At 38.5% G+C, this 27,736-nt stretch overlaps 1 protein-coding gene across 2 annotated transcripts in view; it reads left to right on the top strand.

Annotated features, from left to right (window-relative positions):
* Positions 1-27,736, top strand: part of TTC27 (tetratricopeptide repeat domain 27) — a 172,277-nt gene that overhangs the window by 25,660 nt on the left and 118,881 nt on the right. For both annotated transcript variants that reach the window (XM_040224605.1, XM_040224606.1), the window contains exons 6-9: positions 7,428-7,592; positions 9,739-9,872; positions 17,547-17,659; positions 21,938-22,004. In XM_040224605.1, coding sequence (XP_040080539.1) covers positions 7,428-7,592; positions 9,739-9,872; positions 17,547-17,659; positions 21,938-22,004 — 479 coding nt within the window. The remainder of the gene's footprint in view (positions 1-7,427; positions 7,593-9,738; positions 9,873-17,546; positions 17,660-21,937; positions 22,005-27,736) is intronic.

Raw genomic sequence — 27,736 nt, forward strand, 5'->3', positions numbered from 1 at the left:
TCAACTATCCCAGCCTTACAGATTTTCCCCCTATGGTATTTATGGCCAGTACCTCCCAGTTTCAAATCAAATTTACTGTATATTGAATAATGATTATGTGTCTTTTCATCCTAGTGCTTCTTCCATCTTCCTTTTAGGGGAGCACAGGGCTTAACTTTGCTGTAGGATCTAGCCCAATTCTAAGCATGTAAAATAATTCAGTAGATACTGATTAGAATTGTAGGATGGAGAAGGGAAAATTGGAAAGGGGTGAGAGGCAGGAGGAGGATGGAAAAACCAGAGGGGTGACAGTTGGAGGCAAGCTTGGGAAGTATGGAGGTCAGGGAGAAGAGGATTTTAAAAAATTTTTTGAGGAAATGAGTTGGAGTAGGCCGGCACTTCCCTATGGTTGTGTGCCTCCCTGGTCTTCATGGCTTATGATGGATACCCTCCATCCAGCTATCGAGGATCCTACGAAGTTTCCATTTGGTTGGCATTTTTACTTAGGTGACTGCATTTGGCTCTGAAGGTGCCATCTGTCTATACATTGTAAGTACTTATCTAGTGATTTTATAATTCAGTCATTCCTTTTTTTTCCCCCTAGAATTCTTTTGTAAAGAAGAACTCCTCAACCAGGGTTATGTGAGAACCCTAAAATTTAGTCTGTTTAGGAAAGGCAAGATATGTTCTTAATTTTTTCTTTAATTGCTAATATTTTGGACTTAAATTTTTTTTTGAAACATAAATCTCTAGAAAAGTTGCTAGTACAAAGAACTTTTTCCCTCTGAAACTGTGTAAAATAAGTCATTGAATTGATGCCCCATCACTTCTGCACATTTTAGGGTGTTTTTCCTACGAAGGCATTTTCCTGTACAATCACAATACAACCACCAATATTAGGAAATTAAAACTGATTAAATACTAATATCTAATTACTGCTGTTCAACATTAGCCATTTGTGCCCAAGGCGTCCTTTATAGCAACATGATCCGGTCCAGATCATGGACTGCAGTTGTCGAATCTCTTTAGTGTCTTTCAACATAGATCTATCACGGGAATTGTGCTGTGGCATTCTCACTGCATCCTACCAGGTGGCACACGACTTCAGTTGGTCTCATTACTGGTGATACTGACTTTGGTTACTTGATTAAGATGGTATCTGTCAGTCTTCTTCCTTAGAGTTACCGATTTTCTCTGTACATTTTTTGTTTCTGAAACAGCTTTACTGAGATATAATTTACATACAATACACCTGACATACTTAAAATGTCAATTTGTAAAGTTTGGACATGTATTTACACCTGTGAAACCATCATCAAAACTGAGATAATGAGCATATACTTTGTTCCCCAAAACTTCCTCATGCTTGTTGGGAATCCCATCCTCTTATACCCTTCCTGATCTCTCCTTCAGCCTCTCAGGCTGCCACTGATCTGCTTTCTGTTACTACATATTAGTCTGCATTTCCTTGAATTTTATAAAAGAGATTTCATATAGTCTCACACTTTGTGTGTGTGTGTGTGTTTAGCTGGGTTTCTTTGACTCAGCAAAATTATTTTGATTCATCTATATTGTCACCTATAGCAATAGTTCATTCTTTTTAATTGCTAAGTAGTGTACCATTATATGGAAATACCATAATTTGTTTGTTCTTTTATCTGTTGATGGAAATTTGATTGCTTCTAGTTTTTGGTTATCATTCTTTATAATTAATTGTTGTATGGTGATGTACTTAAATATGATATAAGTCTCATATTCCTCAGTAAACTTTGAATTTATGCATTTATATATTGACATTAGTTTGCACTCACAGATTCCAAATTCATTCAATGGATTACAATTTGGCGTTCATTATGTCCCACATTTGGCCAATTGAGACTTGTTCAAGTTGGCTTCTGTGCCCTTTCAACATATCTTTGAGTGCTTCTTTATTTTCTGACATAAGAAGATGCTTTAGCCTTCCTCATTTTGTATTACTTTGCTCTGGCCCTGTAATCAGTAATTTCTCCACGGAGCTCTGGTTCCTTTTAAAGTCTTTCAATAGCCATAGCTGGAAAGTATGTATATGTGTATATGTAAGTACACATGTACATCTGTGTCTATTTCTATATTTATCTATGTATTAAAAATCATGAATTGCATCATCTCCAATTCCAATCCAATGTCACAGAATTTATTTTAGTCTTCTCTCTTCCAGATTTCTAACTCCTTCCTTTGACAGTGAAGAACCAGGCTCCCATTAGCCTCAGTGTAAGTGTGTGTACAGTCCTCCTGTACACAGTCAGTCTCTACGTTCAGGCTGCTCCCTTGGCCCTGACCTTGGGGAACCCACAGCTTAATCCGTGACCTGGCTCTTTCGAATGTTGGTTGAGTCCCTGGCCCTTTTGAGCACACCAGTTGAGACCCCAGTCCCCACAAACACTACTCTAGCCTCTGACTGGCCTCGAGCAGACTCTCTGGGTGAGCTGTGGACCTTGCAAACACGCTGGCTGAGCCTTTGGTCAAGTCGCCAGACCTGGTTTTGGGAACGCATAACACATGTTTCAGACTTAGGCAAGCAGCCAGCTGAGGCCCTTTTTTGAGACCGTTCTTAGCAAACACATTGGTTGAATCCCAGTCAAGTCCCTAACCCTGACCAAAGAGCTCCAATTAAAATTTAACTGTTCAAAGTGTTTATATTGATGTTTGTATGTTTTTCCTAAACTGAAAATCTTGTTAATAACAATGTTAACGTAATTATTTGCTTTACATATAAAATATTTCAATGGGAAAAGAATAGTCTTTTTAGCAAATGTGCTGGGACAGCTGGGTAACTATATGCAAGAGAATGAAATTGGACCCTTGCTGCTGCTAAGTCGCTTCAGTCGTGTCCGACTCTGTGCGACCCCATAGACGGCCCCCCATCAGGCTCCCCCATCCCTGGGATTCTCCAGGCAAGAACATGGTGTGGGTTGCCATTTCCTTCTCCAGTGCATGAAAGTGAAAAGGGAAAGGGAAGTCACTCAGTCGTGTCCGACTCTTAGTGACCCCATGGACTGCAGCCTACCAGACTCCTCCGTCCATGGGATTCTCCACTATATAGAAAAGTTAAATAAAAATGGATTAGAGTCCCAGTGTAAGAGCTAAAACTCTTAAGACTCTTAGGAGAAAATATAGGGGTAAATCTTTATGACTTCAGACTTGGCAGTAGATTCTTAGATGTGACACCAAAAGCATGAGCAACAACAACAAAAAAATAGGAAAGTTGGACTTTATAGCAAGATTATGAACCTGTAACAAGGTCTCTGCAGAAAATTTTCAAAACTTTTGTGCTGCAAAGGACACTATCAAGAAAGTGAAAAGACAGGCCATAGAGTGGGAGAAAATATTTGGAAATCATATATCTGATAAGGAACTTGTATCTAGAATATATAAAGAACTCTGACAACTCAGTAATATAAAAGACAAATAACTCAATTAAAAAATGTGCAAAGGATATAAATAGATGTTTATCTAGAGAAGACATTCTAATGACCAATAAGTACATGAGAAAACATTTGATATCAGTCATCAGGATGATGAGAATCAAAACTACAATAAGATATCACTTTACACCCATACGGATAGCTGTAATTTAAAAAAAGTGAGATAATCACATTGCTGAGGATATGGAAAAGTTGGAACACTGCTGGTGGAAATATAACATGGTCTAACCATTTTGGAATACAGTTTGGCTGCTGCTGCTGCTGCTAAGTCGCTTCAGTCGTGTCCGACTCTGTGCGACCCCATAGATGGCAGCCCACCAGGCTTCCCCATCCCTGGGATTCTCCAGGCAAGAACACTGGAGTGGGTTGCCGTTTCCTTCTCCAATACATGAAAGTGAAAAGTGGTAGTGAAGTCGCTCAGTTGTGTCTGACTCTAGCGACCCCATGGACTGCAGCCTACCAGGCTCCTCCGTCCATGGGATTTTCCAGGCAAAAGTAATGGAGTGGGATGCCATTGCCTTCTCCAACAGTTTGGCAGTTTCTTAAGTATAGAATCATCAAATATTTATCATCGATCAGCAGTTCCTAGGTGTATATACCCAAGAGAAATGAAAACATAGGTCCACCCAGAATTTTGTATATGAATGTTTATAACAGCATTATTCATAATAGCTAAAAGATGGACGTGTCCATCAACTGATATATGGGTAAACAAAATACTGTATGTTCATACAGTGGTTTCTGTTATACTATTTTTTAGCCATAAACAGAAATGAAGTGTGAAACATACTTCAGCACAAGTGAACCTTGAAAACATCATACGAAATCATAGAAACCAGATATGAAAGACCACATGATAAATAATTTCCTTTATATGAAATGTCCAGGATAGGTAAAGTTAAGATCAGAAAGTAGATTAGTGGTGTTTAGGGCTGTGGGAGGGATGAGGGGAAGAGAGTGATAGCTAAAGGGTTCAGGATTTATTTTTGAGGTGATAAAAATGTTTTAGAGTTGACTATGGTGATGGTCGCACATTTCTTGGAATATACGAAAAGCCATTGAATCGCACACTTCAGATTGGTGGACTGTCTGTGTATGAATCATCTTAGTAAAGCTGTTGAAAAATTTCACCTTACATACACAGCATAGTGACTATAACGAATAATTCTGTATTGTACATTTGAGAATTGCTGAGAGAGTGGGTCTTAAGAGTTCTCATCACCAGAAGAAAAATTGTAACTGTATGTGGTGGTGGATGTTAACTAGGCTTACTGTGGTGATCATTTTGTAGTATATTCATATATTGAATCATGTTGTACACCTGAAACTAATGGCATGTTATGTGTCAATTATATTTCAAAGAAAAGGTAAAAAAGATTTAACCGAGGAATTTCTTAAAATGTTCAAAACCAAAATGAAGTCAAGTGTACAACTTTACTGAAAAAATGTTAAAGGCATACTGTTGTCTCGAATAGGATGATCACTATTGTCAAGATGCCAATTGTGAAATTACAATTAGTGCAGTTACAAACATTTTGAAGAGAGAACTTGCCAATTGATTCTGGAAGGAAAAGTGTGTAAGAATAGTCAAGACAGTTTTTAAAGAGAAAGATAATCATGGAGACTTTCAGGTATAAAAGTTAGTTAAAAACTAGGGTAATTTCAACAGTATGATACTAGCAAAGAAATAATATGATTTAAAAAATTTAACCTTGCATTGTGTCACTATCTTTGATTTCATATGTGTGTCCTTTTTTTAAACTGAAAATCTTGTGCCAAACAATATAAGTGTAATGACTTGCTTTGTTGCATGTATAAAAAATTTGAGAGCAGCACCAGCATGCCAGCTAACAGTAAGACCACTGAATAAGGCTCAAGATGTCTTTGCAACTGTCTTTGTCCTTTCAATATATTACATTAAGGATATATACTGTGCTCTAAGTCATTTGCAATTACTCTTTGTCACCAACTTGTTATATACAGTTTTAGTTTTCCATTTGTTTTCAGTTTTTAGGGATTGCTTTTTTCTTTCTGATTTATTTTTTGATATGTAAAATAATTACATGATTCCAGAGTCAAAACTCTGTAACAAGATCTGTTCAGAGAAGTTTCCCGTCTGTCTCTATTTTCCTTCTACCCTAGTCTCCCTGCACCTCCACCTGCCTCTTTTTAAGAAAAGAGTTTATTGATTTATTTATTTGGCTGTACTGGGTCTTCGTTGCTGGGCTGGCTTTTTCTTGTTCATTGCTGGCAAGTGGAGACTACACTCTAGTTTGGGTGTGCAGACTTATTATGGTGGCTTCTCTTCCTGTGGAGCACAGGCTTAGGGCACGTGGGCTCAGTAGTTGCAGCTCCTGGGCGTCACAGAACAGGCTTAGTTGCTCCACAGCAAGTGGGATCGTCCTGGATCAGGGATTGAACCTGCATCTCCTGCACTGACAGTTGGATTCTTTACCGTTGAGCCACCAGGAGAGCCCAGATCCAGGTTTTCTTGAGTTTGGTTTGCATGGAGGGAATCTACTGAAGGATTTTCGCAGTGAGAAGTTCGTGTTTGGATGCCTGTCTGCCTTTTAAAGTAAGACATGTACGTCTTGATTTAGCTTCTTTGAGTTAAGAATCTCTTTAAAGGACTGGCAGTATATAAAAAACAGTTTTTTTCAGGCTCATTTTATTTTCACTTCATGATAAGATAAAGGGTGTCTGTTTCTTAGCTATAGGTTTCTGTCAGATTACTTGGTGAGAAAATGTATAGATTACGTTTTGCAACATCACCTCTACACCTTAGTCGTTCCTCTGCCAACTCCCTCTTCCCCTTTTCCCGACAAGTTTGGATTCAGATTTTGGCTTTGCCACTTCTCAGCCGAGGTGACTAGTCAGTAGGCTGACTAAGCTCAGTTTTCTCATGAGTTAAATGAGGTTGATGTCAGCCCTAAAGACATCATTGTGTGAATTAGCACGACATGTAAAATGCCTAGTGCCAAGCAGGGTAGGTGTCAGTCGATACCACTTTCGTTTCAGCTTGAATAGTAGAAAATGGATTCTCAGTCTTTGGACATTGTAAGTGTATCTTCTGTCATCCACCATCCTTCTGTTCCTGTGAATTGCTTTGTGAAATGCTGATCCTGTTACTAGAGACATTGTGAAGGACAGTTTGTCAAGGACATTGTAGAGGGATGGACGAGGTGGACAGCCCCTTGGTGTATGCCAGTAGCCCCTTTATTATATATATATATTTTACTTTGAAAGTCATCTTCTTACAGATACTATGTTATTAGGCTATTATACTCCCATCTTTTCATCTGAGGTGTTCAGAAAAATACAATATGACTGCTAAGCCAATACTTACTCATTTTCTACTTGATACTCATATTGTCTTAGATATATCCAGATACACATCTGTTTCTCCTTTTAAGGGAGAAATTCTACATTCTTTATGTGGAAAACTGTATATTGATCTCCTCTTCATTAGATTTTCATGTTGTTTAACTCTTTGCAGATTGACTTGGTAGCATCACCTATATTGCCATATTTTGGGCGGCATGATTAAGACAAACACTCTAAATAAGAAAGAGCAGGGTCATGAATGATATCTCTTAGGACTGTGTGGAGTAAAGGAGATAATGTATGTAATGTCCTTAGCTTCTAGGTTGGAACATATAAGTGCTCAGACAGTGCTTGCTATGAACTATTACAGTACATGTTCCTCATTTTCCAGATGTGAAATTCTTTTAAGAGTAGGAACTATGTAATATATGTATTTTACATATTATGGCCTAAATGTTTTACTAACTAATATATTTTTATTCTCATACTTAAAATATATATATATATTTTATTGAAGTATAGTTGACTTAAAATGTTGCAAGTACACAGCAAGGTGATTTCATTATTCAAATATACATAAATCATTTTTGAAATTATTTTCTGTCATAGGTTATTACAAGATATTGACTACTTTTCAGTGTCTCATCTTTTGTCTTACAGTGATGAAGCTAAAGGATCTGTTTGTGGATGATTCAGGTCGATGTTTGGCTGTTCAGTTCCATCTGGAATGTGCATATATATATTTATATTATTATGAATATAAAAAAGCAAAAGATCAGTTCAGTATTGCTAAAGACATCTGCAGATTACAAATTGATTTGACAGGTAGGATTTTTAACCTTTTGTGGATAATTTATGTATGATAAAACTAGTATATACATTGATGGTTTGGCTGTATTTTATGGTGGTATTTGATTATCTGTGTTCTCTTGGTTGCTTTACAAAAATACGTTTTTAAGATTTTATTTAAAGAGTTAACAGGTTTAGAACAAAACTGAAGCTATATTTTCTTTACTCTTGCAAATGCTCACGTATTTTCTAATCTGGTTAGACATTTGGGTAATGTACGATAGCTAGGCAGTACACAAATGAACCTCGCCCACTTAGTTGTGACTGTGGGCTTCCCAAGACCCCTCCAGATTCTCAAGTGTAGTTTGGCTTCTTACATTGCCCTTTTCTGCAGATACCCACCTGTAGCTTCTATCTTGCCTTTCTTGTATTCCTTAAGAACAGAAATTTTTTGACTTATGTTTAGATGCTTCTTCACTGTCTTAGAATACTGACTGGCATATAGTAGGCACTCAATAAACATTTGTTGGATGAACAAATAAACTACAGAATTTTTCCTAAAATCTGTGTTTCTTCTGAGTACCAAACAAGACACATTGTTTTCTTTTAATGTATCTCCTTGTCCCTAGCCTAAAAATATTGACATTCTCTATTGAAAACATTGATGAAAGGTAAACATCAGCAGTTGGTCACACCATTTACACCTGTTGAACTTGCACTGTGTGAGTGTTGAAACAACGATCTGTGAATGTTGAAATGATTGAACCTGTTTTTCCTCTCTAGGTTGGGTCTAGATGATCTTTGAGGCCCATTTTTAGTCCCTAAACTCTGTGCTCATTGAGGTAGTCCTGTCAGTAAAATCCTTAAGATATGAGGTAAATATAACTTAGTGGCCTAGTCTGGAATATTAGCCACCTTTTATTACATTGTTTGGGGAAAATTATTAAATATCTAACATAACTTTGGGAATAATGGCCATGTGTAACTTGGAGTCTTATATTTGAGATATAATTATATGTGATATGGATTCCTGGTGACTCAAACGATAGAGAATCTGCCTGTGGTGCAGGACACCCCGGTTTGATTCCTGGGTTGGAAAGATCCCTGGAATGGATCTGAAGAATGGCTATCCACTCCAGTATTCTTGCCTAGAGAACTCCGTGGACAGAGGAGGCTGGCGGGCTACAATCTCTGGGGTCGTAAAGAGTCAGACACAGCTGAGCAACTAACATTTTCAATATCAGTTGTGAAGTTAGTTTTAGAAATTATGTTTTGATCCTAATAGACTTTTTGGGGGGATCATTTATAAAACTAGTATCATGGTACTCAGCATAGTCAGCTTTAACAGTTGATGTAGTTACTAGTTAGTTCTTCATATTTTTTTTTCCAAGATAAGATTGAAAAGCTTAAAAATACAAATGTGCTCACAAATATAAAATGAGAATCAGATTATAATTTTTTTCCATTCAGCTCTCGCCTTACTATAAAAAAGTAAGCTGTGCTAGACCATCTCAATAGCTATTTTTAGTATAACATGTTTCAATGGTTGTTGTATAACATAGAGCCAGTCTCATCACAGGATGAAATCCAGACTTCTTAGACTGGTCTTTGTAATCAAGAGTCTTTGTAATCTGACTCTCACCAGAGAATAGATGTTAGAGCTTGTGCTTCTCTTAAAGCTGTTCTGCAGCTAGCTATTTCAGATACAAAGTAAAAACAATATTTGGCCTTATATGGAGCCAGATAATGTAATAGAAAGACTGGGATTTAGAATCTGCCAGACCCTGGCTTTAAGCTCTGGCTCTGATACTAAAAACTGTGTAATCTTGAGCAAACGAGACTACACTTCAGAACTTAACACTTTTTCATCTGTTGTATGGAGAGGAGAGTATTTCTTCTCCCTGTTATGTTGAATGCATTCTTTTTTGAGAAGGGAGGTAGTTTAATGCAAAGGTAAGTATGGGGAATTTCTAGTGGCAGAAATTTGAGTTCTGGGCCTATAGCTTCCTGGCTTTATAATTTTATGTCACTTTAAAGTCATCATGTGGCTTCAGGTTTCTCTTATTTGAAATGGGGAATATACCTCATAAGCTCTAAAGTACTCTGAAAGTACTACTGTTTATGATTGTATGGTATTCTGGTTGGCAAGTTACTAAGTATAATTTAATATATGTATTTTCAGGTGCTTTAGGAAAAAGGACACGGTTCCAGGAAAATTATGTCGCACAACTTATTCTAGATGTAAGAAGGGAAGGAACTGACTTTTCAAATTGTGAATTCACTCCAGCACCCACTCCTCAGGAATATTTAACCAAGGTGAGTAGGATCATAAGCTGTTTAAATTAGCATCCAAGTCTAATAGTTTCCATAGGGAAGTTTCGTAGAAAATACCAGATGGAGTGGGAAGAGGCTTTTTTGGACCCTTCTTGAGCTTTTACAAGGTGGCTGGATGTTAAAAAGAATCTAAAACAGAACCCATTTTAAAGCTGTTTTTATCCTCAGAGATAAACTATTGTTTCTCTTCTAGATTTCTGTAAGTATGAATTAATAATGTAGTTACTTATATGTTACTGCCCTGAAAAAAGTCAAAAAGGCAAACTGAGTAGAAACTAATTTTTCTAGTGGCTACTCTATTTTTTGCCTTCTGTTGATATTCTCAAGTATTAAGAGCCTTGATATTTCTTATGCTTCTTCTAAATATGTAAACAGATGATCAGAATTCCTTTTTACAAGTTTTCTGATCTGTCTTCAGCTACTCTTATTATTGGGCTGGTTTCTGCCATAGTATGTGTTTCTGACTTCGGTAATATATTCTCTTGTAGCTTAAATTTATAGTTTTTGGTTAGTTTATCCACTCAATAGCCTTTCCATCTGCTTCTGTGAAGGCTATTAGCATTTATATTTTCTTATCCCAGAGACCCCAGACCAACATTTCTGCTTGTAATTTGGTTGATGTTACTGTCCTTAAAGCCTGTGTTTTCCCACTTTTCATTCCAGACCTGTAAACAAATTTGCTTGGTGCATTGAGCACTAAAATTCTAACTGTACTGAAGATAATGCCAAGAGTAGGGGCTGGGAAGATGGGAAAGAAGAGTGGCAGCAATAGGCGTCCTGAGGAATGTCTCTGATGAGATCTTACATACTTCCTGGGCTTGCTCCAAGTTTTCTGTTTGTTTTTGTGATATTTTGGGGGCTGGTGAGCAGGGACAGCTATGGATTCTTAAGAGAAGAAGGAAGGGAAGAAGGGAAAGATGGAGAAACTCAGGGATGAGACCACACAGAGGGACAGCCTGTCTCTCCTGCAGTAGGAGAACCATGGCTGAAAGAGTGTTTGTACCACTGTGTGGCTGCTGGTCAGGGAGCTGTGATATCTGCTCCCATCCTGTCTTTACTCCTTGTATATACCAGACCCTCCTCCTGCAGTTTTTTTTTTTTTTAAAGCACACTGGCTTTTGTTCATTTATTTTGAAAGGTTTATTTTTGGCTGCGCTGGGTCTTAGTTGTGTATGGGCTTTCTCTAGTTGTGTCAAGTGGGCACTGCTCTTCATTGTAGTGCACAGGCTTCTCATCATCATAGCTTCTCTATTGCAGAGCACAGGCCTTAGGCACGTGGACTCAGTAGTTGTGGCCCATGGGCTTAATTGCACCTCAACATGTGGGATCTTTCTGGACCCGGGATCGAACCTGTGTCCCCTGCATTGGTAGGCAGATTCCTAACTGCTGGACCACCAGGGAAGCCCCTCCTCAACTTTTTGATGTAACCCAAGTCCCTCCCTGAGTCTTAATTTAACTACCATAGACTTGGTGTTTAGGCCAAAGCACAGCATCAATGAAAAAAAGTTAGTTCTGCAATCTAAGAATTTAATTCAGTAATCCATCATTGTTTATTTATGTGTGCATGTATACTTGTATGTATGTATTTATGTGGAGTTGTATGGAAAATTATCTCCTGTGATTATAAATAGAATATCCTGACTGTTATGAGAAATGCATAAAAATAATGTATAATTTAATATGAAATTTATTTAATCTTTCATATTTGAATAAAAGATATTCAGATAATCTTGTGATCTTCATTACCACTTAAAGATGGAAACTATAAATTATGTAGGTAAGGATTAGATAGAAATAGCTTTATACTCATGGATGGAGGATAAACTTGTTTTGTTTGATTAGTTATAGATCTTAATTCCTTTTGTCAAAGATACTGTTAGATTATGAAATATACCAATTCTGCTTGATAATGAAACTTTTCAGGAATAAAGGAACACTGTGATATCAATTATAATGATTATAAAATATATCATGATTAGAAATGTTAAAGTGTGAAGATGTATATCTTAATAATTGAGGAAATACAATAATTTTATTGTCAGTGAGGAGCATAGTGTTTCCCTTTGGGCCTTCCTATTTTTAATCTGTTATTAGCGGGGAATTTACATAACCTATAGTTACTAGACTTTAGGCTTTAATAATCCAACAGTTATGAGGAACCCCAATGTGCAAATCACAGGCACAGATTCTGTTCTTTATTGTTAAATCATCAGTGTGCAGTCTGAGGAGGGAGGATAAATTAAAATTGTACATTGAACAGGAAACACAAACACATGATCGGCATCACTGGTGAAAAGTATGCATTAAATGCTGAACAGATTGGAGATGTACTATGTACTAGTTTTTTTCTTTTATTTTATATTAAGCACAATACAGCAGTTTATTAAGATGCTTAGAATGACTACAAAGGGAAGTAAAGACTGCAAAATTATACATTCTACAGCTGTGTGTCATGTATAAGACAGTGTAGATGAATACATGAAGATGGTGTTTACAGGTAAAACTAAATGTCCCAAATGGCACTCACTGATGTGTTGCTTCAAGACAAAACCCTTTTGTACAGATCTTAAAGATGTCAAAATTAGTAGTCTCATAGTCAATCCTTGCATGTGATTTTAGCATAAAAGATTTTAGAAAAATGATCTGAAATATCACAGTTTTCATTTTTGTCAGCTGTAATGTCAAGGATTTTCAGAACAAGAAAAATGCAGTAATACAGGACAATCCAGATGTGTGTCTCATGTGACTAGCCTCTGTTGCGAAATTGTAAATGGTTATGGGCAAAAACTAAGTCTGTCCAGAAGTGCACACCTGTGCAGTTTCATGTTTTAGTTTAATAATCTAGATGGGCTCCAAAATCACTGCAGATGGTGATTGCAGCCGTGAAATTAAAAGACGCTTACTCCTTGGGAGAGAAGTTATGTCCAACCTAGATAGCATATTCAAAAGCAGAGACATTACTTTGCCGACTAAGGTCCGTCTAGTCAAGGCTATGGTTTTTCCAGTGGTCATGTATGGATGTGAGAGTTGGACTGTGAAGAAGGCTGAGTGCCGAAGAACTGATGCTTTTGAACTGTGGTGTTGGAGAAGACTCTTGAGAGTCCCTTAGACGGCAGGGAGATCCAACCAGTCCATTCTGAAGGAGATCAGCCCTGGGATTTCTTTGGAAGGAATTTTGCTAAAGCTGAAACTCCAGTACTTTGGCCACCTCATGCGAAGAGTTGACTCATTGGAAAAGACTCTGATGCTGGGAGGGATTGGGGGCAGGAGGAGAAGGGGACAACAGAGGATGAGATGGCTGGATGGCATCACTGAGTCGATGGACGTGAGTCTGAGTGAACTCCGGGAGTTGGTGATGGACAGGGATGCCTGGCATGCTGCGAATCATGGGGTCGCAGAGTCGGACATGACTGAGCGACTGAATGGAACTGAACTGAACACTTATTACACAGCAAGGGCAACACCAAAAGAAGAAACAAATCTGCGATGGGTACACAGTAACAATATCATAAGCATCATTTGAGTAGGTCTGAAAGACTGTAGCTGGTTTTTTTTTATTTTGGCCATGCCAAGAGGCATGTGGGATCTTAGTTCCCTGACCAGATATTGAACCCATGTCCACTGCATTGGGAGTTCACAGTTCTAACCACTGGACCTCCAGGGAAATCCCTGTAGCTAATTTTATGGTTCACTAGAATATTACGAGGTTGGCATGAGTCTAAAGTAGAGCCATCTTTTAAATTTGCAGTGTGTAGAACATATAGGCAAGTAGGTGCTGCAGCCGACCGGTTTTAATTTCAAAAAGTGCTAAATAGGAACACAGAGAATCTTGAATGAAGATCGAAGTTGTTTTGATCACCCATCTGTAGCTGACAAATAAATGCTGCTCTGTTGCTAAGGCTGACCTGTCTCAGGTCTTCTGTGGAGGGGTTGGGGGAGTCCTTGCTGGGAGGTGGAAACTTGGGTCCTTGTCACATCTTTATTGTCTAGCCGGACTGAGAACCTGGGAAGGTTATGATATTTTTAGCTTCCTCGTTTGTTTTCTCCCACATCACACTTTTTAAAGGGATCAGATTATATCTATCAAGACACTCCACAAACACTGGCTGTCATTAAGTAGGTTGATACATCCCTATCAGGATGTGAGAAGGTGGGAATTTTGAATACTGTAGAGCTTCACTGTCCAGTGTTGTAGCCACATATGATTATTAATCACTCTAAAGTTGCTTGGTCCAAGCTTAGATGTGCTGAAGTGTAAAAGATGTACTAGATTTCATAAACTGTATGAAGAGTGTATAGTATCTAATTGATAGTTTTCTATCAATGAATGTTACAGGGATAATATTTTTGACATACTAGGTTGCTGCTGCTGCTGCTGCTGCTAAGTCACTTCAGTCGTGTCCGACTCTGTGTGACCCCATAGACGGCAGCCCACCAGGCTCCCCCGTCCCTGGGATTTTCCAGGCAGGAGTACTAGAGTGGGGTGCCATTGCCTTCTCCCGACATACTAGGTTAAATAGCTTTTATTTATTTATTTTTTAAAGTATAGCTGTTAGAAAATTTAAAATTACATATGTAGGTTTAAAAAAAAGTTCTGAAAAGCATATGTTGAAAATGGTTGGCCACCAGGGTGCACTGTGTGCCTAATAGCCCAGCCTTTTGAAGTTGTACAGGCCAGGGAAGAAGAGGTACTTTCTCAGTGCCTAGCCGCCTGGAGTTCTTTGTTCCTCCTGTCAAGAGTTGTTGAAGGCTGTATTCTTTTCCCAAAACCTTATAAATAGAGCTAGGCCTACAGTTTAGTCTTCCTAGTTTAAGCTACTTTTATTGAATTGGAAGAAAAAATTAAATCGATTTTATTGAGGAATAATTTACATAAAATAAAATGCACTTATTTTAAGTGTCCAGTTTGGTAAGTTTTAACAAATAGACCCACATAACCACACTGTAATCAAAATACAGAACCATTTCCATTAGGCAGAAAAGTCACCCATACTTCTTTGCAGTCAGTCACTTTCCCTCCCTGCTTTCTGTCACAGATTAGAGCTGGTCTTTTTCCATAGACTTTCAAATAAATGGAATCAGATAGTATGACTATTCTGTGTCTGGTTTCTTTCACTTAGCATAGTGTTTTGAGATTCATCTTTGTTTTAATACCAACAATTAGCTCCTGTTTATTGCTGAGTGTTTATTATTTCATTGTATGGATAAGCCACAGTGTGTTTATCCATTCTGTTGGTAGATAGCTGAGTGGTTTCTAGTTTTTGGCTATTAGGAATAAAGCTGTTCGGAACATTCATATGTAAGTCTTCATGTGAATGTATGTTTTTAATTTTCACAGGTAAATGCCAAGGATTAGAATGGCTTGTATTAAGTATATTTTTAACTAGAGAAACGGTCAAACTGTTTTCCAAAGTCGCTGTACTATTTCACATCCCCACCCTCAGTATATGAGAGCATTAGTTGCTCTGCATCCTTGCTTGTGCTTGGTATTATCAGTTTAAAAATTTTTGCCGTTTTTGTGAGTTGTGTGTAGTGATTTCTCGTTGCTATTTTACTATCTTTTGATGATTGATTTTTAAAAATCTATTTTATTGAGATATAACTTACACATAGAAAAATTTTACTTATATAATTGGGTGGGATTTGAAAAATACATGCACCCAACCATTGCAGTCAAGATACATTTCATTACCCTAGAAGAGTTCATCCTGCCCCTTTGCAGTTAATTCCACACCTTCTCTGGCCCTAAATAATCATTGACTTGCTTTCTGTGACTATAGGTAGAATTTTATGTGACTAGAATCCTATAGTACATATGTCCTCTTTTCTATCTGGCCTCTTTTGCTCAGCGTGATGTTTTTGAGTTGAGATATGTCTGTGTGGTTGTATGTGTCAGTACTTTCTTTTTATTGCTGATTAGAATTTCATTAAATGCATATAGCATAATTTCTTTTTAATTTGTTTACCTGTTGACAGACATTTGGGTTGTTTCCAGTTTGGGGTTGTTACAGATAAAACTGCTATGAACACACACATACACACACACATCTTTGCGTGGACATATGTTTTAGTTTCTAATAGAGAACTACAAAGGAGTTGAACTGAGAGCTCATATGGTATATATGTTTATTATAGGAAACTAGCAAACTATTGGAGAAGGCAATGGCACCCCACTCCAGTACTCTTGCCTGGAAAATCCCATGGACGGAGGAGCCTGGTAGGCTGCAGTTCATGGGGTCGCTGAGGGTCGGACACGACTGAGCGACTTCACTTTCCCTTTTCACTTTCATGCATTGGAGAAGGCAGTGGCAACCCACTCCAGTATTCTTGCCTGGAGAATCCCAGGGACGGGGGAGCCTGGTGGGCTGCCGTCTATGGGGTCGCACAGAGTCGGACACGACTGAAGCGACTTAGTAGTAGTAGTTAGTAGTAGCAAACTATTTTCTGTGGTTGTACCATTTTACATTGCTACCAGCAATGTATGAAAGCTTGAATTGTCCCAGATCCTTGGCAACAATTGGGATTGTCAGTCTTATAATTTTATCTGTTTTATGCATGTGTACTAGTAGTTCATTCTGATTTTAATTAGTATTTGCATGTGGACTACTGTTATTGAGGCTCTCTTTGTTTGCTGATCAGCCAACCTTTTGTAAAAGGTCTTTTGTAAACTTCATATTTATGTTGAGTTTTTTATCTTCTTATTAAGCTGTAATTCCATACTTTGATTACAAGCCTTTTCCCAGATATTTGTTTGGTGAGTATGTTTTCTCAGTCTGTAGCTTGACTTTTCACTTTCTTAACAGTGTTTTCAAAGAGCGGAAATTTTTATTTGATGGTTCAAGTTTTTTTGTATCCTAATTAAAGACTGTCTGCCTACCCCAAAGTTGCAAGTCTTTTCTCCTATGATTTCTTTCTTAGAAGTTTTTTAGTATCAGCTTTTACAGTAAGGTCTGTGATTCATTTTGATTTAATTCTTGTGTATGGTATGCAATCTGGGCAGAGCATTATTTTTTCCCAAGTGGATATACAGTTCTTCTAACATCATTTATTGAAACAACTTTCCTTTGTTGAGTCATCTAGGCACCTTGTTGAAAATCAGTTGACCATATAATATGGGTCTGAAATTTTGGACTCCATTCTCTTTCTTTCATCTACATTTCTGTCTTCATGTTACTACAACACTGTGTTGGCTTTGTAGTTGTTCTTGAAATCAAGTACTCTACCAAGTTCTCTAATTCTTCAGGCTTTATTTCTTTTTCAATTGATTTTCTTTTTTTCCTATTCTAGATCTTCTTGAGAAACAGAGTTGGAAATCGATGTTTCAGATTATGATTTAGAAACCAATTAGAAAGATCTGAATATCAGTAGAGAAGCTTTTGCCTACTAGGCTCAATCAAACAGGGAATAGCAGTTATTGCCTATTATTGACGATGTCAGTGCATTCCTGGCGTATATAGATGGCATGTCCTCCATTTCTACACAGTAAATTGTCCCCATATATGTGTTTCACAAGGAGAACAGCCTATTGACTATGTATAGACACTGTAAAATCTTAAACAAAAAAATGTTATCCTACGCAGCAGTCTGTTGCATATAGTCTGTTGAATAAATCAAACTTAGTTTTTGTTTTAAATATTTTCTTTGGTATTCCACCAGAATCTTGAGCTCAATGATGATACCGTTCTAGATGAGATAAAGTTAGCAGATTGTGAACAGTTTCAGATGCCTGATTTATGTGCTGAAGAGCTTGCTGTTATCCTTGGAATCTGGTAAGTTAATGACTTACTTGGCCACCTTGAATTTCTTGCGTATTGATTCTCTTGTGTTGGGGAAATCTTTATTCAAGAAGGTCCCCAGAGTTCGGGATGAATAAGGAGTCTTGTAACGGTTATGAAGATAGAGAAGAGTTGGGCTACCAATGAAAGGGTTAGAGATTAGGAATCTCCTGTAAGTTGGTATACTTATCCGTCTCTTTTCTTCATAAAGAAAATTCCTTCTGTTAGCCTTGGCTGGTCTTCCCTCGTGGCTCAGCTGGTAAAGAATCTCCCTGCAAAGCAGGAGACCTGGGTTCAGTCCCTGGGTTGGGAAGATCCTGTGTAGAAAGGAAAGGCTACCTGAATAGAATCTTAATGAAATATTTAGGAGAGGTGACTCCTTTGATCTTTGAGGATATGTACATTCAGAGGATAGAATTTTTAATACAGTAGAACCTTATGTGTGGTAGAAATAGTTTTTCATTTTATGTTTTATTTTATTTATTTTTTAATATAAATTTATTTATTTTAATTGGAGGTTAATTACTTTATAATATTGTATTGGTTTTGCCATACATCTGCATGAATCCACCACAGGTATACACGTGTTCCCCATCCTGAACCCCCCTCCCTCTTCCTTCCCCGTACCATCCCTCTGGGTCATCTCAGTGCACCAGCCCGCCCCAAGCATCCAGTATCATGCATCGAACCTGGACTGACGATTCGTTTCATATATGATATTATACATGTTTCAATGCCCTTCTCCCAAATCATCATTTTATGTTTTAAAGTGATTTCAAATTTGGGCAAAGGTTGCAAGGGCAAGGCATTGCAAAGACTTTTTTGAGAATGATTTTTTGACATGATGTTCTCTCACCCCTAAATACTTTAGTGTGTGTCTTCAACAAACAAGGGAGCCATAATACATTTATAAAAATCAGGAAATTAGCACTCATGCTTTACTATCACTTTGTACTCAGACCCCATTCAGGTTTTGCCAGTTGTCCCAGTAATCTCCTTTATAGCACAGGATCCAGTCTAGAACATATGTGTTACATTTATGTTTGTATTCTTTCTGTCTGTTTGGAATAATTCTTTATTTTTGCTTGACTTTTATGATCTTGACACTTTGGAAATTTATAAGCCAGTTATTCTGTAGGATTACCCTCAACTTGAATTTTGTCTGATTCAGTTCAGTTCAGTTTGGTTGCTCAGTCATGTCCGACTCTCTGCAACTCCATGAACCGCAATACACCAGGCCTCGCTGTCTATCACCAACTCCCGGAGTTCATCCAAACCCATGTCCATTGAGACGGTGATGCCATCCAACCATCTCATCCTCTGTCGTCCCCTTCTCCTCCTGCCCTCATTGTTTCCCAGCATCAGGGTCTTTTCAGATGAATCAGCTCTTCGCATCAGGTGGCCAAAGTATCGGAGTTTCAGCTTCAGCATCAGTCCTTCCAATGAATATTCAGGACTGATTTCCTTTAGGATGGACTGGTTGGATCTCCTTGCAGTCCAAGGGACTCTCAAGAGTCTTCTCCAACACCACAGTTCAAAACCATCAATTCTTCGGTGCTCAGCTTTCTTTATAGTCCAACTCTCACATCCATACATGACCACTGGAAAAACCATGTCCTTGACTAGACGAATGTTTGTTGACAAAGTAATGTCTCTGCTTTTCAGTATGCTGTCTAGGTTGGTCATAACTTTTCTTCCAAGGAGTAAGCGTCTTTTAATTTCATGGCTGCAGTTGCCATCTGCAATGATCTTGGGACCCAGAAAAATAAAGTCAGTCACTATTTCCACTGTTTCCCTATCTATTTGCCATGAAGTGATGGGACCAGATGCCACGATCTTCATTTTCTGAATGTTGAGCTATAAGTCAACTTTTTCACTCTCCTCTTTCACTTTCATCAAGAGGCTCTTTAGTTCTTCTTCACTTTCTGCCATAAGGGTGGTGTCATCTGCATATCTGAGGTTATTGATATTTCTCCCGGCAGTCTTGATTCCAGCCTGTGCTTTCTCCAGCCCAGTGTTTCAAATGATGTACTCTACATTGTCTGATTAAATATATATATGTGATTAAATTCACATTCTGGGACTTCCTTGGTGGCTCAGTGGTAAAGCATCCAACTCCCAGTGCAGGAGACATAGGTTCAATCCCTGGATCGGGAAGATCCCATATGCCATGGAGCAACTAAGTCCGTGGGCCACAACTCCTGAGTCTGTGCACTAGAGGTAGTTTCTGGGAACCGCAACTACTGAGCCAACATGCTGCAACTTCTGAAGCTCCCTTATCCTCCCTAGAGCCTGTGCGCCCCAGCAAGAGAAGCCAGCCCAGTGAGAGCCCCATGCATCACAGCTAGAGACTGGCAGCTGTTCCCTACAACTAGAGAGAAGCCTACATAGCAGTGATGACCTAGCACAGCCAAAAATAAATGAATTCACATTCTACACCATTAGCAAGGGTATCAGAGAAGGGAAGTTTTGTGGTTCTTATAGCACCTCAGCAGGTAGAACACAATTTTGAATTTTATTAATACAAATAATATGTACATACAAAATAACTTATATAATATATAAACATAAGTTATATAATGTAATAATAACACGAATCCACCTCCCAGTTTAAGAACTTGAAGATTGCAAATACCACTAGCTCAGTCTGTGTGCTTCTTTGCCATGTTGTCTTCCTTCTTGTCTTAAAAGGTAATCAGTGTCCTAAATTTTGTCTTTGTCATTTTCTTTCCTTTTCAAAAAATTATTTACTCACATGTCTTTTATACTTCTCAGTCAATTATTTTATTTGTCTTTCAGCTTTATGAAAGTGGTATGTTACTATATGCAGTCTTCTGTGATTTGTTTTTTTCTCTCACCGATGTCTTTATGTGACTCATCCGTGTTGTTACTTATAACTGCAGTTTACTTTGCAGTGTAGCGTTCTCTTGGGTATTTTACAGTGTATTGATTTCCTTTTTGGACATTGGATTGTTAACAGGTTTTTCCTGTTACACACAATATTACTATGGATATTTGTGTGTATGCTTCCCGGTACAGCCGTTGAATTTCTGTGGGCTCTATATCTAGGCTGGAATTACTGAGGTTAGGATATGTGAATGTTCACTTTATAAGACAGTGCTGAATTGTTTTCTAAAATTATTCATACTTGGATCAGCAAGATCTAAGAATTCCCATTGTTCTGCCTCTTTGAGAACTTCTTAATTTTTGCCTGTCTCTTGACGATAGTAATTTTTTTTTTTGCATGAGTTTAATAAATAGGAATTGGTGCCATATTAATTATTTTCATTTTCTTTGTGGAGTGGCACAGATTAAATTTTTTCTTATAAAATAAATTGTGTTAACATTTAGTACACCACCACATTTACTTGTTAGCATTTTATTACTTCTGTGCTTATCTTTGGCACAGTCATCTCTACATTTCTAAATAATACAATAATATTATAATATGTGAGGAGAGTGAAAAGGTTGACTTAAAGCTCAACATTCAGAAGACTAAGATCGTGGCATCTGGTCCCATCAATCATGGCAGATAGATGGGGAAACAGTGGAAACAGTGGCTGACTTTATTTTTCTGGGCTGCAGAATCACTGCAGATTGCGATTGCAGCCATGAAATTAAAAGACGCTTACTCCTTGGAAGGAAAGTTATGACTAACCTAGACAGCATATTTAAAAGCAGAGACATTACTTTTCCAACAAAGGTCCGTCTAGTCAAGGCTATGGTTTTTCCGGTAGTCATGTACGGATGTGAGAGTTGGACTGTGAAGAAGGCTGAGTGCTGAAGAATTGATGCTTTTGAACTGTGGTGTTGGAGAAGACTCTTGAGAGTCCCTTGGACTGCCAGGAGATCCAACCAGTCCATTCTAAAGGAGATCAGTCCTGGGTGTTCATTGGAAGGACTGATGTTGAGGCTGGAACTCCAGTACTTTGGCCACCTGATGCGAAGAGATGACTCATTTGAAAAGACCCTGATGCTGGGAAAGATTGAGGGCAAGAGGAGAAGGGGATGACAGAGGATGAGATGGTTGAATGGCATCATCAACTCGATGGACATGGGTTTGGGTGGACTCCGGGAGTTGGTGATGGACAGGGAGACTTGGTGTGCTGCGGTTCATGGGGTCACAAAGTGTTGGACACGACTGAGCGACTGAACTGAATGTGCTTTCAAATATATAAATATAGTTTACTTGCCTCTTTAAAAATTGTATTTCATTCATTATGGCATGCATTCTGAAATTGATTTGCTTTTATTAATTTTTTAAATTTAAAGCACAGATTTCCAAAAGAATAACCCAGTGCATAAGTTAACTGAAGAGGAACTGCTGGCATTTACATCAGTGAGTAATGTCTTTTTCCTTTCTGTTTCTTTTTTTTCCTTGTAAATTATTTTGCCTCTGGTATGTTCTTGCCTCAGATTGCTGATTGAAATACTGTCAGCTAAGGAAATTAAGGCAGAAAAAAAAGCTTATCATTTTAGTTTCCAAGCTGCATATATCTTGATGCTGATTTAGACATAAGCATTTAAAATTTTTTCTTTATTTTTAATTGGAAGATAATTGCTTTACACTGTTGTGTTGGTTTCTGCCATACATCAACATGACTCAGCCATAGGCATATACATGCTACCTCCCTCCTGCCTCCTCCTCCATCCCACCCCTCTAGGTGTCAGAGAGCCCTGGGTTTGAGCTCCCTGTATCGCAGGAAATCCCCACTGGCTGGCTGTTTTACATATAATAATGTATATGTTTCAATGCTACTCTCTCAATTTGTTCCACCCTTTCCTTTCCCCACTGTATCTGCTGGTCTGTTCTCTACAGACATAAATATTTTTGTTTGTACTTGCTTGAATTTAAGGGCAGCGAATAAATATTTCTTTTTCTTTGTTTGATCTTTGTTTGCAGGGCTGAGTCCAGTATCTTGCACATAATATGTGCTCGATTAATGCTTGTTGACTGAGTAAATGAAGTGACAGAGCAAGAGTTGAGTCTTTACTCCAAAGCCAGTGTAATGTGCAACTCTTTCGGTTAAAATTTGAGGGTGATGCTTCATGGATGTAGTGGGTCCACGGGGTTCAGAGAGTGAGGGGCAGAAACCGGATAGCCTGGTTTATGGAGGCTCAGGCAGGAGACAGTGTCGAGAGCAAGGGGCACTTGTCAGCGTTCAGTGGTGGAGAGCAGTCAGGAGGAAAGGCCGAGGCTTTGATGGCTGGAGTGCATTGCTTATCTCTATGACAGGTTTGGTAAAATAGCTGGGTAGTCACCTCACTGCAGAGAAATAAGGAGAGAATGGTGTGTGAGAAAATAAAGTTGATAGATAAAGACCACAGTTGGAAAAAAATGGCCATGAAAAGGAAAGATAGGAAAATAGATGTTTGAGGGTTTGATATCAAAGAAGGCTTTTCAGAAGAGGAAGGCCAGAACAAGAGGGCAGTTGGTATCTTTAGCTTTATAGATAAAAAGATACACACGTCTTTAATGAACCCAAGTTACTCAAGATACATCATTTTTTCAAAGGCATTTTTATTATCATAGTTAGGGATCAAGTTAGAATTCTGGTGTTTTCTTCCTTTGTTATTTTTCAGATAAGGCAGAACTAAAGAACTTTTATCTGGTAGAAAGAAAGGCTAGCTTATTTTGTGCTGTAAAATAAATTTTGCAAGTTACTATGTCCTACATACAGTTTGAGAACTGGTTGATGTTAATCTTCTGAGTCCTCTGAGTGCCTGTTGTAGTTTCCCACTTCAGTGTTGTTAGAAATTTGCTGATTTTCATTATAGCATATGTGTGTTTAGGTAACTATGAGGAATGTCCCTAATTAGTTGTTACATAAATGGTAAGGAATTTGACAAGTAAAGTATTAAACCTTTTTTAAAAGATACATTTAAAAAAATATTATGCATCTCTTATTTACTTGTTCAACATAGATTAAATACTTAACACACGCCTTAATACTTAAAACTTAAGGCATTGTACTGGCTATTTGAGGATATAGCAGCCTTTTCCCTCTTGGAATTTTCATCCGTTTACATTCTTGTGAGGGAAATATATGGTAGACAAAGAAAGACAGATATCTGATAGAAGTACTCATTGTAAACAGAAAACAGTGTAGCAGAGTAAGAATGGGTGAGGGGTGGCTGTTTTAGGCGAGACGGCGGGGGAGCATCTTCATGGGAAGGTGATGCTGAACACGAGTCTTCCTGATGTGAGGCACCAGGAAGGACACATGGGGTCTGGTGTGGTGGGAGTCTTGAGTCAGTGTCGGGAAGTACAGAGCTGGGTGGGGACAGTCACTGGTGTGTAGCTGGTAAGTGATGGCCCGGGTGCTTGGGCCCATTCTGATGACAGAGGTAGACAGGATGCAGCCTATGACAGGAAGTGTTCCTGTTGGCCTCTCATGGAAAGGTGGTCACAGAAACATCTTCTTGGGATTGGCTTCATAAGCACATTATTGTGGAATATAGATTGTCCACAGTTAACCTGAAATGACATGAAAGTACTCTCGTCACATTCAAGCAGTTAACTTATTAGTGCTTTTTGTGGATGTGATATATTTCTTCTTTTCTTATCCTTTTTCTGTCCTTCCCTGCCCCCCCCCCTTTTTTTTTTCCATTAAATACATTTATTTATGTAGCTGTGCTGGATCTTGAGTTGTGGCATATGGGATCTAGTTCCCTGATTAGGGATCGAACGCAGGTCCCCTGCATTGGCAGTGCAGAGTCTTAGGGACTCTGGGACCACCAGAGAAGTCCCTCCCTTCCTTTTCTTTTTCTTTCCCTGTTCTTGTTCCTCTGTAAAGTGAGGTACAATCCTGCTGAAGTAATTAACTCTAGTAGCCTCTGCTGGTAGTAGCTCAGCGCTCCTAGCTTGCAGTGAAGGTTGTATTCTCTGGTTTTATGTTTTCCCCCAGGGCTTTATGATACATGATTGTTTTGCTCTTCTCCTCTAGATCTCCTCCAAGTCAGCACTGACCTGAGAACTGATGTCTATTTCAGGAAAAACTGTTCAGTGAAAGTGCTCCATAGTGCCAGTCCTAACACTTTCAAAGAGATGAGTTGGTTAATGCCAAATAAATTTTTAATTGATGAGAAGGAAGGCAAGGAACTTAAGAGTGAAGAGAGCTCTGAGGAGCTCCATGCATACTTTGGGCTGTGTAACACCCATTCCATTCCTTGTCCCCAGTGAAGCATACAGAATACTCCAGAAAAACCCAAGTCAGCTCTCCTTTTGTCATTCAGTCTTTCCGCCCTTCCTGTGCATGATTCTGAAGCAGATAATAAGGTGAATTGTAAATGGCCCCTGGTTTCAATAATTTCACTAAAATTTAAATCCTAAATAACTGTATATCCTGTACATAAATATCCTTTATTTATATCCTGTATAACTGCTGAGGAGTGTCTGAGGCAAGAGGGACCACCTTTAGCTGCTACCTTGCTTCTGAATTCTCTTTTAACAAAGATCATATTTGGGCTTACTGTAATTATTTATGTGTATGTCTTATCTTCCCTGTAAGACTCTAAACTTCCAGATTTAGGGACGGTCTCTGTCTTTCTCTGGGTCTTCTACAAGGCCTGCTACAAAGCTTTACTCATAGTTCTTGCTCAAGAGAAGTATGCAAAATACAGGAATGAATGAAGTATACTGAACCAGAAACTGGAGCTGACTACTCCACTTAGTTCTCCGGTGTAGGTAGTATGACAACCCAGTGTACAGTTGATACCTGGTGTGTCCTTCTCATCTTTCTCTTCTGTAAAATAAGGGACAGCATGTGTCCCTCCCTCGGCACTGAAAACTTGTTCTTAGGATCAAATCACAGAATATGTCTGAAAATTCTTCAGAGTGGGTAGATAGAACCTCATGCCCCCATAGCACTCAGTGGTGAGTCAGGTTATCTGGTCGGTGGTTTGTAGGACCATACTACTGTTTTCAAGGAATGGGAATTCCTAAGTGATTAAGGGCTTTTGGAACTGGCTGTAGATGTGGAAGAGAAGGGAATAGAGAGGAGAGAAGCCATGTCCTTTTCCTGAGCATCCATCTCCCTACTCTGGCTGCAGCATGGTGCCTGGGGTCTAGAGCAGTGAACTCTTGAGACTGTGAGGTGTCTCTCTCTGTTGACAGGAGAGCAAGTCCAGTAGAAATTTCACTCCCCCTACCAGAGGATTGTGAGCACTTGGAGGGACAGGAACCACAGTTGGTGGCCATCTGATAAATACTTAGGAACCAAATGAGTGGCTTATTGGTCCTGAATTTTGTTCAGTTTTCATCAACTGTCCTAAAGTTTACTATAACAGTGGTGAAATCTCTTTTCTGGAAGAATTTTTGCCAGTGTTTCCAAGTTGGTGTAGCATGTTGAGGTATGTGTGAGATGCACTGGGAAAAGGTTTTAATTCAGCAGTGGCAGAAGATTGTCCTAAGAGGTACACTTTCCTTTTTTTATTAACATTGTCATTATGTAATGCTATTCCGAGACATTCTTTCCTCACATTTCAGGAAAACTGAATGAGTCATAGTAAAAATAACCCACATTGTTCTAAAGAGCCATTTATGTTGTATTGGCTTGATAATTTAAAATTAGCTGTGTTATCTACGTTATTTCCTTTCAGATGAGCCAAGTCAATGACATTCAGTAATGCTTTTAATTTCCTTTCATTGTTGAAAATGGGAACAATTTAGTTAATTCATACAGGTGTTTCAGTTTTCATTGGCAAAAGTTTTGCTGAAGTGTGAATTGATACTGGCAGCCTGCCTTCTGACTGTCTGCCTGAAGCCCCAAGGACTCTGTCAGTGAAAAACGGAAAAAGACCTTTAGAAGTTATATATTATGTTGTATATATTTTCTCTTTCTGCTGTTAATTTTAAAGCTATTTAATAATCACTTAACTGTGAACTCAGAAGTTTGCTAGCCATTTTTTACAAATAAAAATGATACTTTTTTTTCTTTTAGGGTATTCAGTTCAGTTCAGTCATTCAGTTGTGTCCTGCTCTTTGCTACTCCATGAATCACAACATGCCAGGCCTCCCTGTCCATCATCAACTCCCGGAGTTTACTCAAACTCATGTCCATTGAGTCGGTGATGCTATCCAGCCATCTCATCCTCTGTCGTCCCCTTCTCCTCCTGCCCTCAATCCCTCCCAGCCACAAGGTCTTTTCCAGTGAGTCAGCTCTTCACATGAGGTGGCCAAAGTATTGGAGTTTCAGCCTCAACATCAGTCCTTCCAATGAACACCCAGGACTGATCTCCTTTAGAATGGACTATTTGGATATCCTTGCAGTCCAAGGGACTCTCAAGAGTTTCCTCTAACACCACAGTTCAAAAGCATCAATTCTTCAGCACTCAGCTTTCTTCACAGTCCTACTGTTAACATCCATACATGACCACTGGAAAAACCATAGCCTTGACTAGATGGACCTTTGTTAGCAAAGTAATGTCTCTGCTTTTCAATATGTTATCTAGGTTGGTCATAACTTTTCTTCTAAGGAGTAAGCGTCTTTTAATTTCATGGCTGCAGTCACCATCTGCAGTGATTTTGGCGCCCAAAAAAATAGTCAGCCACTGTTTCCACTGTTTCCCATGAAATGATGGGACCAGATGCCATGATCTTAGTTTTCTGAATGTTGCTCTTTAGGCCAACTTTTTCACTCTCCTCTTTCACTTTCATCAAGAGGAGCTTTAGGGTATACTTACTTCTTAATTTTAATTTTTTAAGATAGGCAATATAACTGCAAGATAGCCATGAGACTTCTGATAGTTTGTCCTCATGTTACATGATGACATGTCTGTCTGTATTAAGCGAGGTAACCCAGGATTTTGGTTTTCTTTCTGGTTTGAATACTTGTCCCCTCAGGTGTTACTCATGCATTTTAATTTAACAGGTGTTCTGGTCATGGGCCTTGTAGCTATATCTGGGTGATAACTTGGTAGCTTTTAGAGAAGGAGGAGATGGGTATGCTTTGTTTCAGTTTGTTGGTAAACTATTTTTAAACAAAGGCTTAAAAAATATTTTTTGACTAGAGTTGAACTAGATTACTTGTATGTATCTTATTTCAAGAATAGACAGAGCAAGAATGAGTA

This window comes from Oryx dammah, unplaced genomic scaffold (genome assembly GCF_014754425.2).
Source record: "Oryx dammah isolate SB20612 unplaced genomic scaffold, SCBI_Odam_1.1 HiC_scaffold_25, whole genome shotgun sequence".
NCBI classification, from domain to species: Eukaryota; Metazoa; Chordata; class Mammalia; order Artiodactyla; family Bovidae; genus Oryx; species Oryx dammah.